The sequence below is a fragment of the Mercenaria mercenaria genome, chromosome 17, assembly GCF_021730395.1.
Source record: "Mercenaria mercenaria strain notata chromosome 17, MADL_Memer_1, whole genome shotgun sequence".
In the NCBI taxonomy this organism is placed as follows: Eukaryota; Metazoa; Mollusca; class Bivalvia; order Venerida; family Veneridae; genus Mercenaria; species Mercenaria mercenaria.
In genome coordinates, this window is record NC_069377.1 from 72,404,002 (window position 1) to 72,425,466 (window position 21,465).

A 21,465-nucleotide genomic window follows, 5' to 3' on the forward strand; every position below is an offset into this window, starting at 1 on the left:
TCTACCATAGTCAAATGTACCTGTTTTTCCTATCAGTCATAGGTTCGATCGGACCAACGATATCGACGGCAACTCTCTTAAACGGAGTATCAATCAAAGGCATTTTTCCTAACGGAACTTTACTTACTCTACCCTTAGCTATAGTACGTTGACAAATACTACATGACTGACAGTACCTCCTAACCTCTGCCATTACTCCTGGCCAGTAAAATTCGCCTAATACCCTATCACTCGTTTTCCTTATACCTAAATGGCCTGACAGTAACGAATCATATGCAACTTTCATCACAGTTTCTCTAAGACATTTAGGTACAATCAACTGTCTACTTTTGTCTAAATTCTGGGCGGTATACTCTCTATATAACAATCTATTCCTAATCTCAAACCTAACTGAACCTTTACCTCTACACTGCTTAATCGTACCTTCCTCAGCCTTCTTTCTACACAAATCTAACGTGCTATCTTTCTGTTGCTTTTCTAAGAATTCCTCTCTAGATACATCTAAAATCTGAGACGGAACTTTTAGCTTTACTTGCTACTTAACTTTTGCTTGTGCCCTAGTTTCTACTGCTGACGCTAAACTACTAAACTGAGGTTCTACAGCTCCCTCTACATTACCAATTATAACATCATTGGTAGGATTATCTACAACCAACGCCTCTACTGTACCCTTGAAATACGGACAATCAATATCTATTCTAGCTACATCTAGCCTATGTTCACTCCCATCTATGTACTTACATCTACGGGTTTTCTCTAAAAACTGACTTGCTTCTACTAAGTTCCGTTTCACTATCACACATGTACAACCTGTATCCGCATAGCGATTACATCCTACCATTACAAGTACCGGGTTTTGTAGGACATGTACTTACACTAAGCTACCTAACTCCTCAACATCACTTAGTTCATAATGCTATTTCCACTCTCTGACCTACTTGACTTACTCCTATCTCTATCTCTATTTCTTCCTCTACCTCTACTCCTAGATCGGTCACGGCCTCTACCTCTATTTTACTTTCCTTACTATTTCTATTCTCCCTTTACGACTTTCCTGTTCCTGCTCTACTTCTAACTCTGCTGCTGCATTGGCACTATTACCGCCGTACTTTCCACTCCTACAGTAATATGAGCTATGCCCTATTCGACCACACTTATTACACTTCAGTACACCAAAGGGTTGAAAACCTCTGCCTCTATAAGCAACATTGCTACTACCTCTATTACTAGTGCCTACATTACGACTACTAGGATACTGTCTCTGAGGTATTTCATATGGTTTATGGCTCCGGTCCTTATTGGTTCGATTCACGACATACTTGGGACCTCCTCGAGTCTTTGCAAACAAATCTGCATCTTCTGCTACATCCTTAGCTTTAACTAACCTCTTACTACTCAAATTCTGGTATAGCTCTCTATTACATACATCTAAAAATTGGTCCCTAAGTATAAAATCTAATAATCCTTCGTACGTTTTCTCTACCTTACTCAATCTAAGCCAACCATCTAAATATCTACTTATTCTGGCTAGAAACATCACAAAGGTCTCATTATCCCGAGGCCTCTCGTTCTAAACTTTTTCTTATAGCCATCGTCAGTGAGTTCGAACTGAGTAGCAAAGCGGCTTTCAGTTTATCATAATCCTTCCTATCTTCCAACGGAAGCCTATCAAAAACCTCTCTTGCCGTACCCTTTAAAAGGAACGGTAAGTTAAGTGACCATATCTCTTATCCCAGTCCCTGCGCAACAGCGTACGTTTCGTACACATTCAAGTACGCATCCATGGAATCAATTTTCTCATCAAAGGAGACATCTTAACCTTTACCTTTTTCTTACTCATCTTTTCTAAGTCTGTCTTAAACTTATGCTCTGTTTCTAATTCCCTATTTCTGCTTCCTCCTTCTCTGTTTCTAACTTCCTAGCTAACATTAACTTCTCCTTTTCCATTTTCTAACTTATGTGTTCTAACTTACGTCCGTATTCTAACTTATCTAGCTCTAACTTACGTTCTAACTCTAACCTTTCCTTCTCAGCCTCTAAGCTACTACGTCGTTCATATTCTATCTTTTCCTTCTGCAACCTAACTTCGAACTCTAATCTTTCCCTATCTGCTTCTAATCTATTCTTTTCTGCTTCTACTCTTAATCTCTCTGCTTCTAAACTACTTTGTTTTTCATATTCTATCTTTTCTTTCTGCAACCTAGCCTCCAACTCTAATCTATCTTTCTCTGCCTCTGCTCTTAATTTCTCTGCCTCTAATCTATCTTTCTCTGCCTCTAATCTACTATATCTTTCCTCACGTTCCCTAGCCTGCTCTTCCTTAACAAAATTACGTAACTCATCTCCTTCATAACCTAACTCCTTTCCTACCTTCGTCAACTCTACTACACTAGTCATGTTTAAATGAGTACACTACGTTAACACTATATAACACTACGCACTACAGCTACTATAACAACCTGAGACACTAAATAAACAATCGTGAGGGAATACTAGACTACACTAGTTTACACTAAAGCTCTACAGTTACCACTGGAGCCAAAACAAAATACTATACTCTACGTATATACTACACAAAACGTCCTCACTAAAATAATACACTAAGTTGCGCAACAGTACTATGTGTCAATCAAGGTTGCATAGGCAACAAGCAACAACGTACAGTGACAGTAGGCTGCAACAATACCCTAGCCTTATCAAATATCAATCAACTGTAACTAGTGTTAACACTTTAGTGTAACAAATAAAACAAATATAAATCAAAGTGTTTTATCCTAAGATAAAGTATAGGTATAACACAACTGTGTAGCACTAAAACATAAGAGTAGGTTAAAAGTATATGCAAGTAAACAAGCTTGCTAAAACACACAAATTAAAAAAAAATACTGTATCTGGTATGTATACAGTACACTAATACAAAATAGGATCACTGGGAGAAGTAGGGCGACGCACAATTAAGAGTAGGATAACTCTCCTTGTCAAGGGCGGTCACTCTCAGCACAGATATATGGTGGCTTAATCATAGAGTGACGCAAAATAAACCCAAAAGAAAAATAAAAGGAACGAACTCACCCCAGAATCCAAGTGTCGTAAGCAACTGTCTATCAGTCTGTGACCACTAAAGTTGGTTAGCTGAAGTTACGGATCTGTCTTTTCTTGTCTGAGGTAAGACGTCACTCTGAAAAATGAATAAAACTATTATATGTGTAACAATAGAACAAAACAAGAGGAATCTTTACAGATTATTGCTGCAGTTAAATGGGTGTTAATAATGTTCGAATAGCTACTGTGTCTGGTCGACCAATCCCACTTCTGACACCATTGTGACAGGAAAGGCCGTACCGGCGACAGTAACCATCAAAACAAATCAACACCCTTTACAATATTTACAAATTTTTTTACATAAGATGATTATTAACAATGAATAGATATGAAAAGAAAAGAAAACTGAATATAAGAAAGAAAAAAAAAAAGAAAGTTCAGTATCTCTAGATACAAAAGTTCTTATAGATCCATTCTAATCTGACGTGACACAGTTCTTTAATGTAATTGTGAACTTTAAGTAGCACAAACAAAACATAGCTTCTAAATTCAGTCCCTTTAAACCGTGAATACGTTGATTCCGTATTGGCTCCCTATGGTGGTAGGTGATTGCATCCCTGAGCTGACTTCAGAGGATAACAAAAATCATCGTCTTTGCGGTTTACGGCACAACCATGGGACGTAAGCTCTGCTCTGGGAATATCACATCCAGGCGAGTTGAAGACAAGTGAACCTCGGGCATTGTACTTCCGGGTTATGACATCACCAGGTAAATCGTCTGGCGGAAGAAGCTAAAATATATAACATATGGTAAGCACCATAGCAAAACAAATAAGTCAGGGCATAAAACTGCTCCTTTTGGTTACACCATACCTCCGTAGGTTCCCATAAATAATACGTGCTACTTATTACAAACATATGTGCTACTAAGTTCAAACGTCACATGATTAAAATACGTCACTTATTTTCTTCCATTATTACAAAGATTACTTACTTAAAAGACTAAAGTTAAAGTATGAAAAAGATATGAAAAGTATATGATGAAACATTATAGATACGGACATGATAAACTGCAGCTATTATTTACAACTACAAATTAACAAAATTCATTATAAATCAAACGTTATATCATAGTTGGCATCCATATAATATCAAATGCCATACACTAAAACGGACATTGTATGTGTATGCAATAGACTGGCACACAATTTCATATTACAATATAATATTACAAACATGGCACTAGACTTGCCATATAGATTTATACATAACCATACAATGCAGTAATGGCGTTCCATAATTAACAAAAATGTTTGACATAAGTTTTTGAAACAAAGTACTTTATAAATATCATGTTACAAATTTCAGTACAAATTTTACATCTTATATAAACGAAAACATTTTTAGATTCCTCTTCGAAATAATTTACAAAAGTCTGAAAATTTCATAAATCATCCCGACATACCGAAACTAGCCAAAATCATATGCCGAAAAGAAAATGTTACAGAATTCTGTAGAATGAACAAAAATTTACCCAAAAAAAATCGTAATGCAAAAATCATACAAAAATCTAACAAATAAATTTCTTACCTCGATCGAGCATAAATTTCTAGCAAGAAAAATAATTCAGACATAGATTCGTCTATAAAGTCGTAAGGTGGTGTGCGCAAGGCATATCAAGTCCAGTCTATTTAAAGGATAATGTCCCGCCAAATACTAAATTTCATGGGATTCACGGTTAAGCCGTGAGCTCCGACTATTGTCATTTTCACGGGATTCACGATATAGCCGTGAAATCTAACTACTTTGGCGCGAATTTAAATTGACAATTGAGGCCCATTATAGTGGTTTTGGGTAAAAAACATAAATTACTGAAGTTTATAAAATATCAACTTTCTTATTACTGAACAGAATTTAATGAAATTTACATGATAATTTAAGTTATGAAATACAGAAAAACATGAGAGGTATTTCATGCGTGAAATCTGACATTTACCTCAATAACTCAAAAATTTACAAAAAGATGATGCAATACCTGCATTTACAATACATATAAAATAAGGCCCGTATGTCAATTTGTGACAGTTGAACCTTTCATTAGTTTCTCTAAATTTATGTTTATGTACATTTTGCCGTACATTTCTCCATTTATTCAAATATTTCTAGGCTCTGTATGTGAAAAGTACAAATGCCCACGAATAAGACGATGGCAAGGAAACTCACCAGTTTGTGTGTTCAGAACAAATATACCATTGTTTGATGAGGATTCCAACAAAAGGTATACAACAGACTTTAAAGTTCATCGGACCATTGTTCACAAATTTATCGAATTTGGCCTGTACCCTTCTTGCTTCAAGTCATCTAAGATTTGTTCCAATGGTATCCCTTAACTGCTAACGGGTGACGGGTCCCCAGATCAGTGCGTACAAAAAACAGCAAAAAAAAAGGCGAGCTTAAGTTATGACATATTGAAAATTTAAGTTTGTTGTTTGTAGCATCAAGGCATGAATTATTCATACGTTCATCTAAATGGTTCTGCATCAATGCACAAAGGAGCGTTGTCACTCTGTATGGCTTTATCTGTTTGTCTTATTGTTTTACTGACAATATCACAACTTCAATGCCAGTGCTGTTTAACAAAATCCTTTTACTTTCCACATGTAAAAATGTATACCTTACAATTTGTGTCTGTGAGAGGACAATTATAAGGCTTTCAGACTACTCTGCCTGGCTATCGCAACTATGCACTAAATATAGTTACGAACCGTCAAATGTTTAAAGTTAAAAAGCCTTTTAATAGATTTGTCGAATAATAGTGCATGTTTCTTGTAGAAATTGATAAAATATAACGTTCAAAAACCTATCCAAACTTAATTTAAAGAACCATATATGTTTACTTCAGAACTGAAGAAACGTACGAAGTGTATTCACCTGAAAGAAAACTGAAAAATATGTTAGCAACTGGGTAAGTGTATTTGTCCTTTTCCTAGATAAATATAAAATAAATTTGTGTTATTTTAACAAAGTTTCAGTGAACCAGTATCTAAGTTATGTATGATTAGCTCCTCCCTTATATAAAAATATTACTATATTTTAGAATTAATTATAGAATTATAGGTTAACAAGTGGTAGAGCTGTGCCTTTGACTGATTATGGCCCTGGCAAGGTGAACATAGCCATTGTCACTCAAAAGACACCGCTCCACCACGTATTTATCTACACGTATTTATCTATTCATTACATGTTTACCTGGTAAGAAAAGTGTAGTATGCCATTTTACCGTTACTGGAATCTACTGGCCTAATAACTTTTTAGACCAGATGGTTCGAGGAATCCAAGGCAACTGGTGTCATTTCTGTATCCTGCAATAACGTCAGTCAGTCGATACTGACCTCGGAGCCAATTATTATCAATTATACGATAATATGGGAATTTCCGGCACAAATTTACTACATTTTATATGTATTCATGTAATAATTTAGAATAAACGCACTCTTAAGCCCTACTGTATAAGCCTTTTTGTATTACCTTCAGGTTTGTGCAAGCAAAAGTCCTTAAATATGAGAAAGGTAAGCCATGGACTTTATCTGGCCGACTCAATACATGCATTGGTGTGATTGGTTCTGAAACTCCATGCAAACGTTCACTTTTAAAAGCCATGAGTGAACGGATCGTTACTAATGTAGAAACGGCGAAAATACACGTTGAAACTGACGTCAAGAAGTTCAGTGCCTATAAAGAAGCAAAGAACGTCATATTTTGGGATCTGCCTGAAGTTGGCACCGATCATTTCCCCCGTGAGACCTATCTGACGGATATCGCTTTTAAACGCTATGACTGTTTTGCGATGCTAGTAAAGGATCAGAATATTTCGGACGATTACATTTTGTTAGCAAAAGAGATCGTTAATCTGCATAGAAAGGTTGTTCTTATATGTACCAACAAAGGCAGCCCCAAGGTACCAAGTACGAAGTATGAACCTATTGCTCATTGTAGCAGTGCAGAAAATGTAAAAGAAAAACAGGCTGTAGATAAGTTTCGCCAGACCTGCTACAAACGCCTTCAGGAGTTAGGATGCAATAAAACTCCTTTCTTTCTGATAAAAGAGGATGCCATACTTAACAACAACTATGACTTTGACAAACTTTTCGCAAAGTTGATAGAGGAAGTTTCGAATGAAAAGCATAACACATGACTGACAAGCAAGAATAAAGAAAACTGATTGCTGAGTATCCTCACGTAAACGAGTATCCTCACGTAAACTCCGAATTCGTACGTAGCGGTGTTCCTTTACAGAAAAGAGACATCTGCTACCACAAACATATCATCAGAATTTCGATACATCGTTCAATTTCCGTTTTAGTTACTGGTGTGTGTAATCAAGAGGGAATTAGGGGTAATACCTATAAATTTCTCTGCAATGACCGTTGTCGTGTGATACATGTGTTTACGGTCACGTGGTACGCTTGGTGGTCGCTATGAGAGAAAATCGTTTATATTGTTTAGACCTCATCTCATCTAGTACTATTTGTTTGCATATTACATTTCTGACTTAAATTATTTCTAAAACTATTAGCCATGTATATAAAATAAGCTCAAAATACACATTGATGATAAAAAAGGAATTCTAACACAATAAAATAGATAAGAAGATACTTTGAAAGCATAGAGCTCAACCAAGCGATGTAATAGCAGACTCGGTTTGATTGAGTCCAGCGTTGACTAAGTCTGTTCGTGAAAGGTGACGGCCCTACACAATTCTACACAATTCTTAACGTTTGAACATATAACTTGCTTTTGACTTGGGGAACAGGTTTATTTAAAAAGAAATATACTGAAGCACTTCAAAAGCACAATAATAGTACTTTGTCCTTTTGGCACGTGGAGTCAAATCAATCCCTAAGTATGATAGTGTTCCGCTCAAGCCGGTGCTGGGTGTGGGAGTGGTGCGGGGGTGGGGGGGGGGGGTGGTGTTCCTCATTTTATCAACTCTCAAAACAGACTTAATCAAACCGAATCCGCCATATTACTTTAATTGACTGTATTGTATACTCCGATAGATCTCCTCAAAGATTATACTATACAAAAAATCATAAAATAAGGAGCACAATGATTTAGTGACAAGACCAGATTTATATCTAATCTTATGAGTTATATAACATAAAGAGTCATAAATATTCCAACATTTCGCTTGTGATACAAATGTCACATTCTACCATCGATGAACAGAGGTTTCTTTTAAAATGCCTTAGTTGAAGCAATTACAAACAAACCACCTAATATTTACATACATTTCATTGAAAAACACTCAAAGTTTATCTGTTTCATAAATGACACAATTTTCTTTATGTCTGAGAATCAGTTCCAAGAAATACATATATTTATAACACATAATTAATACACTATTATGTAAAAGCGTCTTCAGCCTTCTGAAATGTTATATACTAGCCGACTGCGTCGATTATCTAAACATAGATCAGTTAGAAATACCATAGAATACTGAATCCATGACACTTCCGTTGTTCAGTTCCCCCTGTGATAAAAATGATCTAGGTTAGGATGAATCTTCTATTAATATATGTTATGTTATAAAATGCGAGCTTTGCAAAGAGAACATTCTTGGTGTTGTATAGAAATAAGTTGATGATAAGGTGTAATGTTTACATTGTTTGCAAGTTTGTGACGAACATTTCTTTATTGAATGTCATGCTTAATATGCGTTTTATAAATTCTTTAGGTATTGTACACCCCATTACATTGCTTTCAATCATTTTCCTTTATTTCACATGTTAAATAGATAGTTTCATGACAATTACAAAATTATTGAAACGCACTTGCGAAATAGAGTTACGTTGAATTCAATATGTGTTTGCATTTTTCATTACCTCTCACGAACAAACTAATCAAACATACATGTTGTTATTTTGGTTGCTTGCTTTATATGTTTTCAAAAGATCTTATAAATAAAGACAGTAACAGACACGTGTCCGTCCGAGAAAATGTCACGTGAGATAACCACATTTTCTTCTGGTAGCATTTTTACCTGTTGATTTCTCCCACCTGTTTTACATTTTTCATATTTTGACGATGAAATAAATTTGAAACTTGAAATCGAAATGTTTTTGGAGTACATGTATTATAAAACAAAGCTTAAGATATGAAAAGTGTTAGACTATTGCACTTCATTAACTAAAATTGTTAATATCGTATTTATCTGTGTCTATTTAAGAAATAATATATCCCAGTATAGCAATGAATTGTCTTTGGATAAAATTATTATTTGGAGTTCGGATGAGTAGGATTTATGTCGCGAGGAAGAATCTGGACGACAAGCAGTTATTTTATTCAAGAGCAAATCACTGTTTAAGATATATTATTTCGATTCTAATACGTTTCTATATCTTGATACCCACCAACTATTTGTCTGTTTTATGCCGTTTTCTGGTCGTGTTAGAATGAATAATAATTCATGCATGTGTTGAAAATTTTTCTTTGTACTTTATCAATGTATTCAGCAAGCAACACCTATATTTCTATGATGTCATAAATCTTTTTAAATAAATGTATATCTTTATTTCTGAGTTTGTAATTATTGCATGATAAGGTTCATATTTGGTCAAGCGTATAGTCAGCACTTTTTATCTTCTACTGTTCACATGAATCACCGTTTCTAAGATTTAACATTTTAAGTACATTTCTACTGGTACAAATATGAAAATACTAGGCCGGTTAGTAATGCTGATTTATTTTTGTATAATTGTGTAAATGCTGCAGATTCTATAAGGCGTAACTTTTAATCAGTTTTAAAGGACAATACTTTTAACCAGTTCTAAAAGGCGTTAGTTTCAATCCTATAATTTAAAGGCGTGCGTTTAAAACAATTCTAAAATGCGCAAGCTTTTATTAATGTGTTAGCCAATTCTAAAAGGTGTAAGTTTTAATTTTATTACATACTCGGGTTCGTCAAGAGATAGGTAAATAATTTATTAATTTTATTTTACTGAATAAACTATATGAAGCAGAAAGATGTTGTTTCGTCGAATTAAACTTTGATATAGTCGCTATATCACTACCTGATATTATATCTCTATAAACAGAGTTTATTTTTTAATCTTCTATTTACTAGTTACCATTCTTTCTCTTATATGTTGAAAGCCATAATTTTGAAGTATGGAAGACTGGTGCATCAAGCTTATTGCCAAGTGCTTAATGACAAATCGTTAATGCAGAATGTTATTTGTCAAACGCTGAAGTTTATTAGTTTATTAGAGTCTCTATCAAATACATACAATAACAATATACATTTACAAACATACATATAATAGTACATAACTGTTCTATATAGAACTATTAGAGACTATACATTATATATTTATTCATCGTTAAAACAATTCTTCTATTAAAACCACTTCTATATACACTAAGATATATTGTACTGTCTAAAAGCTTACTGTTATGTACACATGTTCATTATGAAATATGTACTACATGTGAGGACAATATCATGGGGGAACCAAGATTCCGACTCATTCTGCCCCGAAGCATTCATAAGAAGACAACAAACAATCTTGATTCTCCCACAACATTCTCCCACATTACTTGCACAAAAATGTCTGACGCCGTTGTAAAATTAAAAAGCAGGTTTTTGCACAATCTCTTATAATATCATCATTTGTAAACAGAAGTATGAATTTTTCTTCCTCTGTCATATTTCCAAAATCTTCATTTAGATGTACAGCTTTTTCAAATAGTAAATTACGTAGATCATTATACATTGGACAAAAGAACAGAGTATGTATTTCATCTTCAACTAAAGACACACAAAACGGACAAGTTCGAGCAGCAACAGGCAAGTTTTCATACCTCCCAGTTTCAATTCTCAACGGGGCAACACCGGCTCTAAATTTTGCAAAGGCAGCCCTGTGAGATCTAGACATAACGAGTTTACAATAAGTTTCTACACCATAATCCTGTTTAATTAACTTACACTTTCTTAACTTATTACCTCCTCTTCCATTAATTCCATTAATTCTATTGACATTTTGTAACCAATTATTTTTAAAATCATTCATTATGTAGTCTGTAACTTTGGTATTGAGTTCTCTTTTATTAATAATTGTCTCATTATTTACAATAAATTCTGAACAATTCATCTTACGTAACAATGTTTTAACTCTAAAATTCCAATTCCTACATCTGTAGTTACCAATCTTGTCTAGATATACAAAAATTCTTTTATTCAACCTGTTATTATCCATTTTACTCATACGAACAATGAAATTATCAATGCTAATCCACTGTCTAGCGAGTGGCGGTGTCCAGCCCATATCGCCTGCTACTGCACCGGTCGGCGTATATCGCCCTACACCGAGGAAAAACCTCATAGCCCTTTGCTGAATAGCATCAACACAGGAATATGACCTTTCCCCCCAAATAGAGGCACCGTAAGCAATAACAGGCCATACAAGACTATCATATAACTTAGAAAATACATCGAAAGGCATACCGCCTAATTTATTACATCTAGCAATAAGCAAGCCTAGGGCTCTACCAGCAGACTGTGCAACAAATTTTACAGTTATTCCATAGTCCAAATGTTCAGTTAGAGTAAGGCCTAAATAGACATATTTATCAACAACAGCTAGTGTATGTGGGCCACAGCAAAAAGCAATATTACTTCGAGGTTCACTCTTTGTCCTGAAATGGATAACTTGGCTTTTTGTTGCATTGACAGACATATTATTTGTCTCGGACCAGACACTAAGGACATCAAGCAACAACTGGAAATCTGTCTCACTCTCCGCTACTAGAACAATGTCTTCGGCATACAAAAGTATACATAGCTTTTCGTCTTCACCAATGTCTATACCAACATTCAGCAGTTTAACATTATTTACTAGGTCATTTATGAACAGATTAAAACAAATTGGGGATAAACTACATCCCTGACGTAAACCTGTCTTCACATTGAACCAATCACTATTGACCCCATTTAGTCTAATACAAGACTTAACTGAGCTATACAAAGATCTCAAAGCATTTAACATTTTTCCTTTCACTCCATAGTTATACAATTTTTCCCATAACTGATTTCTATCAATCAAGTCGTATGCTTTTCGAAAATCTATGAAAGCGCAGAAGGTTGACAATTTTTTCTTAATACGACTATCAACTAAGTTGGTTAATGACAAAAGGTGATCAACAGTGCTCCTATTTTTCCGGAACCCGTTCTGTTCATCAGCCAGGATATTGTTATCCTCAACCCATTTTGACAACCTATTGTTTAACACTGCACAGTACAATTTATACATACAAGGTGCTAAGCATATCCCCCTATAATTCATAGGGTCTCTTGGGTCTGCAGTATTAGACTTAGGTATTGGGGTTTATGATACCCCTACCCAGTCTGATGGAACATATCCAGTACTAAAACAAGAATTGAATAATATGTGTAAGGCAGATGTAGCATTATCATTTTTCAAAACTTCCATAGGTATATTGTCAAACCCACAGGCCTTGTTTCTCTTTGCATCAAGTACAGCTTTTCTTACTTCAAAAATAGAAAACGCATCCTCAAATAGAGTTTCATCTGTTAACACTGTGTCATTTCTATAAAAATCAGGTGTAAAATACTCTGTATTATACAAGTTACTAAAACTAGTTTTCCATTTATCAAGAACAACATTTACATCTGTTGAGATAACATTATCATCTGTAATAACTTCAAAAGGAAATAGATGTTTTTGAAGAAATACTTATTTTACCTTTTCTCTTCCAAAATTCAGAACCATTACTATTCGCTTTATTTAAAATATCATTTTGTACTTTAAACCATAAAACCTCTTAGCCTTTTGTACCAATTTATCAAACTCTTTCCTTTTTTTTACATAACATGCCTTTAAAATTGTTTTATCATGAGCATTTTTACACTGCAACCATCGCTGAATGTCAAATAGTTTATACAAAATGCAATTTGCCAAATGCTGAATGTCAAATGCTGACAGTCACTGTCAAACGGTACTTGTCAAACGATAAACTGTTAATTGAGAAATGCAAAACAGTTATTGGAATTTAGCATTAAATATATGGCATTTGGCAATTAGCATGGCGCACCGACCTTTCATTCATAAGGAAGTTATATATAATGTAATTAATGATTTCGTTGTTATGTATGGAAGGCCGTTGCACCATGCTAAAAGGCAAATGCTAAATGACAAATAGTTAGCGCAAAATGCTTTTTGTCAAATGCTTATTGTCAAATATTGACTCAATTGATAATTGTCAAACGATAAATGCTAATTGCGAAATGCCAAATGATTATTGCTAAGTGCTCTTTTCAAATAAAGGGCTGATGAATTCAACCTTTAACTAGTCATTGGCCATTGTTTCATAACTTTCTTATTCTTAGAAACGTTTACTAAACATTTTAGAGTAAACAGTTTTAGTCCTATGTACATATTACAGGTAGAACATGATATTGCTTTGAATCAGAGTGATAGAACATTTCGTAATTCAAAGGAACATTTATTACTTTAAAGATACAGATCATTAACTCATTAAGTAAAACAAATTTACGATTAGCATTATATCATTGAGCAATTTGACATTAAGCATTTAGCATTTGAAATTTAGCATTCGATATCTGACATATAGCATTTGGTATGTAGCATTTAGTATTAAGTATTTGGCATTTAGCATTAAATAATTGGCATTTGACATTAAATATTTTTCATTTAGCATTTGGCAATTAGCATGCCGCACCGGCCTTCCATAGTTATGTTTAAAATGATAAAACTATCAATCAGATGTAACGGAAACCAGTAGTCTTTAAATAATAAAAGAAAAATCCGATGCAAGCATTGTGTGTTGACCATACATGATACGAGGGTCCTGCTAAAAGTCTGTCATTGGGTTCGGATTTCTTAAGCACTAAGTTTTATCAAAATTATTTTTATTACAAACCTTCAAAGTATTCCCCCTTTACCGAAACACATTTTTCTAACCTTTTTACCCAATCGCGAAAAGCAGATAAATAGTCTTCTTTTGGTATCTCTTTGAGCCACTGATACTAAAGTAAATGGCGCTGACAAGAGAACTTTTGGACTTGTATTTCTTTCCAGAAGGCATTTTCTTAAGCCTTCAAAATAAACAAAAGTCACAGGGAATAAGTGCGGATGCTTTACAACTTCCACCTTTCAAGAAGTCAAGAAAGACTTAACTACCTCGCACTTGTGTGAGGAGGCACGAAGGCGGAGGGATATATTTTTGGCGTCGTCCGTCCGTCCGGAGCCATATCTAGGAATTGGTGTGGAATATTTAAATAAAACTTCATATATATTTTCACCACTAGACCGAAATGTGGCCTGTCAAGTTTCAGTCAGGTTGCCCAAGTAACACCAGAGTTATGGCCCTTTGAAGTTTCTAGTGATAACTATATAGGGTACATTTTGACCCTTGAGAGTTCAGTTTATAGTCTCGCCTATCGATTAGGGAATCAACATGAACTGGATTTCAACCACTTCCAGCTAACGACCAGCTGTTACTACTCAGAATGGAGTAGTTGTTACGCGGTAGCATGCCACACAGCCGGCTAGCGTTTAATACTCCGACGACGCTATTTTTTTTCATTGAAAAATTGTGACATGTAATTATATATATTCATTGCACGACTTCAATGTTATTTTGTAATTATAGTATTTCATTATTATTATCATATACAAGTAAAGTTTATTTCAGTGCAAAATAACATTCACTGTCCACTGCCGTTCATATATATCACGTGACTGTGCTGTCTGCACCATATTTTACTTACACCAGTTCGCAGACATACTAAACATTCCGGAACATTACTCATTTTCGCACTTTTGACTTGGACTAGTGAGAGTGTAGTGCAGAATCTTCGGAGAAGTCAAAGAAAAAATTACCTTATATACTTTAAGTGTCATGTGAACATTTCAGTACGAAAAATGGGGTGACGTCATAACTTAATGGATAGAGTAGACTTTGCTAGACCTGGATCACCCGAGTCGCACAACATATAGATTCTACCCGTGCTTTAAAACGTATTTTAGGAATAAGAAAAACAAACCAACAACAATAAAAAAGTGGGGAAAAAAAGAAACAAAGAAAAACATCGAAATGTCAAATGAACACTTTCATTTAGTACGCCTTTGAAACGTCATGACGTTAATCTTGTTTACGCACGTTTGATTCCCCCGCTTCGTTTCTAAGGCCTATATATGCGGTTATTTGATAGTACTGGGTATAATACTGAATTCAATTGACGAGTACCTAGCAGTAATAACACATATTTGGTACTGTTAGATTACCTCTTTATTTCACACCATAATGAAATGAGGTGACAGAAAAACAAAATATTCACACATTTTCAATGGGAGGGACTATATTAATAGGATCTTACATGCCTGCCTGTGTAAGACAGGGTTTTCCCTACCCTAGGGACAGTGTAGAATGAAAAACCGGACGTTAGCGAGGTTTTTTATCCAAGCTGTCCCGAGGGTCGGGAAAATAGCTGTGTTACACAGGCAGACATGTTGGATCATATGTTTTGCCTATCACGTTGAAAAAAGATTGTGATAACGAATAGTTTATGACGTCATAATAGTGCCAGTACTATGTGACGTCACCGGAGTGCACGCTATTTTAGACAAGGTTTTTCCTCAGGGAAAGACAGAAATATCTATCCCTGGCGCGTGCTCGGACAAATGTATACTTTCCAGCGCTAGGTAGGCAAGAAATTATAAGTTCATGTAATAAAATATTTTGGTAGAGCTAGCTCTATATATTCTCACACACACACACACACACACACACACACACACACACACACACACCCAAAGCCAACACATAAGGATAAAACGAACAACACACAAGCACACAAAGCCAACACATAAGACGAAACGAACAAACAAAGGAACACAGTGGGGCACCGCCTTGGAACGGTCAGTGGCAAAAACACCACTGGGGAGCTTAAACCGGTTTATGGTGCACCTAACCTCACTCTTACCCCCACCATGTTCCAAAGACATGGGACAGTGTAGATAAAAGTAATCCCCTCCAGGTGAATCTCTTACACACATAATGGAAACAAAAAGGCATGGCATGTAAAACACAAAAATGCTCGTGTATAAATATATAAAAAACAAACCTTAAGAACCAAAAACGTATGTACTCAATGCCTTTTCAGAAGACAGAGCAACAAGAGAAACACCCTTAAGGGCCCGACGAAACAGGCCAGAAGACAAATATCAAAACAGTTCAGTCCTGGTAGGATTTAAAACCTGCTTATCATAGAGTCCTCTCCCTCTTCCGTCAGACGCAATCAAAGAGGGAAGCGTAGTGTCCAACTGTAAACGGGTTGAACACTAAACATGCGGTATGTCTCAAAACAGTTGGGTCGTAACCTCTTTTAATAAAACGTTTGATAATCTTTCCAAATACATTTGGAAAATTACCGTGACCCAAGATCTTACGAAGTTTGTAAACCACATCCCCATAAAAAACGGGTTTAGAAATACCTTCTCGCAGAAGTGTCTTTAAATTACTATTGAATTTTAAAACTAAATCAGAATTACGATAATAAAATTTAGCAAAATATTTACACAATTTGTAATAACGGTAGCCTTGCTGAAGAAGTTTACCTGTAATACATTGATTACGTTCATTGAAATGCTTGACATGACTACACGCTCTGGCAAACCGAATCAATTGAGAAATATATACCCCATAAGATGTAGCCTGAGGTACATCCCCATCCAAATGGGGAAAATTTACAATACTAAAATTAAAATCATCCCTCTTGTGATAAATTTTGGTATGTATAAAATTGTCATAAATAGAGAGATGTAAATCTAAAAATGAAGCATCAGTATCCGAATTGTTAGTTTTAATTAACTGAAGCTCCCTTGGATAAATAGTACCCACCAATTGACCAAAAAACGGATTATCCATATTAAGAATATCATCTAGATAGCGTGATGTATTATTAAATGCCGTTATAATATCTGCCTGCGTATCTGGAGAGAGGCTCAACATAAAGCTCTTTCATAACAATATAAAAACAAATCTGCGGCAAGGGGTGCACAATTTGTTCCCATGGGAATACCAACAACTTGTCTAAAAACTGCATTCCCAAACCTGATGTAAATGTTGTTTAATAAAAAGGAAAGGGCTTTACAAACTTCGTCACAGGTCCACATTGTATAATGTTTATTAATTTTGTTAGTAAAAAAACCCGGACAGATGATAAAGTCGACCACCTTGGAAACTTTTGATTGCAATCGCTTATTTATAAAATTGAATACACCATCTAATAGTTTCCATTTACAACACCAACTGGTGTAAATAAAAACAAAATTGGTAAATATTCTTTATAAATAAATGACTTACATTTATCTGTTTAAAAATATTTATCCAAAATTACTGGGGAAGAGGGTGTTTTTTTTTGCGCATGCTCACTGTCGCCACATGAAGGCCCGACATTGGGTCACTTTTCATTACTTGATCAGGAATGACTGTTGCAGCTTTTTGGGGAAAGTTTCAATATAATACTACAAAGAAAATTTTGTAAATGACAAAGTGTCCGAATTTATCATCAGTCAACCTGCTTACAGTCCCAATTTTACTAACCCCTTTCAGGGCCTCACTTCGTGTGAGTTTGCTAACTAAATATAAATTTGAATTATGTAAAGTTTTTAGCAAATGTTAAGCTTTATTTTGATACCAACCATTGATTACAAATTGCAGAAATAAAAAAGTTACAGGTAAAAAACCTCATTTTCTGTTCGGGTTTATCATCAGTACCAGTAGCTCCTTATAAATCTATGAAACATGATTTTTCAAATCTAGTTTTACAATCTGAAAACAACTTTTCACCAACTTTTGAACCTAAACCATGATATTCGGAGCTCTATATACAAGGGAAATAATTCCGAATGACTCTGAATTAGAATCGGAGGAGTTGTCCCGTCCAATACGAAAAGTATGGATGTTTTAGACCCAAGTCCATTGCGAAAAACAATGCGAATAAACCCCATTTAAAGTGATCCAAACAGTGAAAAGACGAAACATTCTGTTTTACGAGGTCATCTTTTACCAACTGAACTTGTCAAACTTCTTATTCCGGCCCGTCTCACAATTTGAAAACCATCGCATTTCTGTGCCAATAAGCGATTGGCAGACTGAAAATAAGCTTACCTATCGCAATAAATCAAATGACCCTCTTTCTAAAATACAGTTGGATATGCAACGGTATATGTTAAATATTGAGTGTTACAACAAGCGTTACAAGTCATTACATTAAAAGTTAAATTTAAATCCAGGCTAGATCTGTGACGCTTACGGAAGAAAAACCAAGATTCCTTTCACAAAAGGGTAGATCAAAATACTCGGCGTCCAAGCTCACAGATATTTAAAAGTATTGTTTTTCTAATATGGGGAGTGCATCCTGCGACTGACGTTGAAATGGTGCATCTGAAATTTATGCGTCGTCTGCTAGGTGTTAGAAAGTCGACAAACGTTGCGGCATTATATGGGGAACTCGGTAGACTGCCTATGCATATTTTTCGTAAAATCATTGTCCTAAGGTATTGGCAAAAGATATTAAAGGAGGATACCTCATCAAACTTACACAAAGTATACAGTGTTCTTAAGATCGACGCCGATAACAATATAAGTTACAATAACAAAAATTGGGCTTCGTACGTCAAACAAATCTTAGAACAAAATGGGTTTGGTTTTGTTTGGAACAACCAGGCAATGGATAAACTTACCTTTTTGAAAATTAAACAAAGAATTTTTGATACATACTGCCAATCTTGGTATTTCAACGTTAATAACTCCCCACGCCTAGAATCGTATGCATTGTTCAAGTTTGAGTTTTGCCAAGAAAAGTATTTGGATGTTATACCAGATAGAAAATTACAAGTAGCCTTAACGCGATATAGGGTGTCATCCCACAAATTGTTCATTGAAACAGGCAGATATAATAACATTCCAAGGGAACAGAGATTGTGTAAATCTTGCAATATGAATAGGGTCGAATCAGAGTTCCATTTTTTATTAGTCTGTCCGAAACATACAACTCTTCGGAGAAAGTTCTTGCCACGTTATTATTGTAGCTGGCCAACACTCAACAAGTTTGAATCTTTGCTAAATTGTAAAAATAGAAAAACAGTTATAAATGTTGCAAAATATGTTTATTATGCAAATATCCAGAGAATCGAACCATAGTAGTCTGCTGGTTAATATATAAATATATATATGATATCACCACTAATAGGGATGTTATAATATATTGCTCCTGGAAAAATCATTTTCTTGCTTCTACATATTGGATTTTGTCTTGTAATGTATATTTGTAAATGTTAGTTGTCAATTGCTATAAACATTGGTGTGTTTAATGCAATACAAGATTTTGTATTGTATTTGTATTGTATTTACTCTGGCGGCCCATAAAAGGCGCGAAATGTATCCATTTGAATAAATAGAGACGACCTTATGATAATGCTACAAACCAAGTTTGATAGGGACACATCAAGTGGTGCATGAGAAGTTTGTTCCAAATTTTTACTCTAGCGGCCTCATTTGTAACACATTTTACTTATGCGATCGCATTTGTAACACCTGTTACAAATGCGATCTGATACGAATGTGGTCCTACAAAGCCTCACCCTTACAACCCTTGGCAATAAAAATAATTAATAGTCAAATAAAAGGCTGCAGAAAAATCTATGCTTTCCTACTTGCCAGGCCAAAAATAATCCTCTCTTCAAGGGGGAAATGGGTTGAGGAATTAAATTTAAATGCAGTTAAAAAACTGGAAACATACATATAAATTCCCTTTTATTGTAACTAAAGATACTAGGTTGCAATGGTTTCAAAGGGGCTTAAAATAAGTTTAAGAAATGATTCCCTGTGTTCTTTCTGCAATACAGAAACTGAGACGTTAAGACACTTATTTTATAATTGACATTTTAGTAATCTATGTTGAATTGAGGTCAAAAGATGGATTAACGAAACTTGTCCAAACACTTCCACTGATGGTCAAAAACAGATATTATTCTAGGAAATGAAAAATTTAACAATGTTCTAATGAATATATTATTAAATGCAAAATTTGTTATATATCAATGTCGAATTAGGAATATACCTCTAACTTTTCCATTGTTCAAAGAGCAAACGAAAATGCTGCTGAAGTTAGAGCATTTTAATGTCAAAAAAGAAAACAAATTAAACAACTTCAATGTGAAATGTAGTGATTGTTTATCTCTACTTTCACTAGATAACTAACTATTTTTTATGTATAGTTTTTCTAAGTTTCACCAGTGCTGCACCACCAAACCCCACTCTCCAGTGCCCCGCTTTTTTTCCTTTTTATTGTTGTTGTTTCTTTTTTTTTAGCTTTCTGTCGCAGCCTTCTCATGCCGATTTGATATCTGGGTTTTTTAGGTTATAAGAAGTAGGTGCCACAAATGAGAAAGATAAACAACTGTGCTATATTTAGCGTATTTTAGCTTGTAGGAGTAGTTTCCCATTATTTAGATTGGATCGTTGTATAATATGCATATACTATACTACCAATTAAACGATATATGATGCATCATATAATGACAAGTAGTCAAAACAAATGTTTCTTAATTGTTCGAAATAACTATGCTTTGCATCCTGTAATCCTTTTTGAGCAATAAAAAAAGAAAGAAAATATTTTGATCATTTCAGTATTACCAGTATCATACATAGTCGTGAAGGTATATGCCCTTTTTAGCGTTTGAGATGATGTCATAGAAGACCAAGTAGAAAGTAAGACTATTTTGATAATGTCTGAAAGGTAAAGGTTTTCAGTCCGGTCTGAGCACCAATCATACGACATATACCCGTATCATATTATACATGGTCCTGTAAAGTCCTGGCTACCGTTTGAGGGTGTGCTCGAGTACTACTGTAGTCCTTGCTGTCAGGATAGGTCATATATGGAGGTAAAGTACAGTAATTTAAAGTGAATATATAGACACTGTGTCAGATTTTGATATGTTATGTTCTCTACTTACTAGATGCCTACACATACAATACATGACTATTAAGGTAGATGTCTTAATTCATTTAGAAGTCAATAGGATATCGTCATAGCCCAGGATGGGGTTTCATAAGGTGGCCAAATCTGCCTAATGCGGTAGAATGCTGATCCCGACTAAGATGTCTTTGAAACGTCATGACGTCTTTCCTGTTTACGGACGTTGATTCCCGCGCTTTGTTTAAATACGCTAAGGAAATAGTTTTAAAAAGAAAGTCGTTCATTTGATTTTATTTTTACTATTATTTCTTGAATATGGTATGCAAGAAAAAGATTCTTTCACTAGCTGTAGGTGCAGATGGGAATATCCGGCTATTGGGTGACTCGGCAGA

General features: G+C 34.9%; 2 protein-coding genes across 6 annotated transcripts in view; one reads left to right on the forward strand and one right to left on the reverse strand.

Annotated features, from left to right (window-relative positions):
• The window catches only part of LOC123536077 (uncharacterized), a 55,868-nt gene extending 46,252 nt beyond the window's left edge, over positions 1 to 9,616 (forward strand). For all 5 annotated transcript variants that reach the window (XM_045318883.2, XM_045318882.2, XM_045318884.2 and 2 more), the window contains 3 exons: positions 5,209 to 5,320; positions 5,945 to 6,007; positions 6,577 to 9,616. In XM_045318883.2, coding sequence (XP_045174818.2) covers positions 5,209 to 5,320; positions 5,945 to 6,007; positions 6,577 to 7,237 — 836 coding nt within the window. In that variant the 3' untranslated portion in view covers positions 7,238 to 9,616. The remainder of the gene's footprint in view (positions 1 to 5,208; positions 5,321 to 5,944; positions 6,008 to 6,576) is intronic.
• Positions 9,617 to 10,637: 1,021 nt separating this feature from the next.
• On the reverse strand, positions 10,638 to 12,089 carry LOC128550040 (uncharacterized). The gene has a single exon (XM_053527904.1). The coding sequence runs from the start codon at positions 12,087 to 12,089 to the stop codon at positions 10,638 to 10,640; it is 1,452 nt and encodes a 483-aa protein (XP_053383879.1).
• Between the last annotated feature and the right edge of the window lie 9,376 nt (positions 12,090 to 21,465).

Coding starts and splice junctions, on each gene's coding strand:
- LOC128550040 (XM_053527904.1), bottom strand. CDS start 12,089: ATGTTAAATGCTTTGAGATCTTTGTATAGCTCAGTTAAGTCTTGTATT.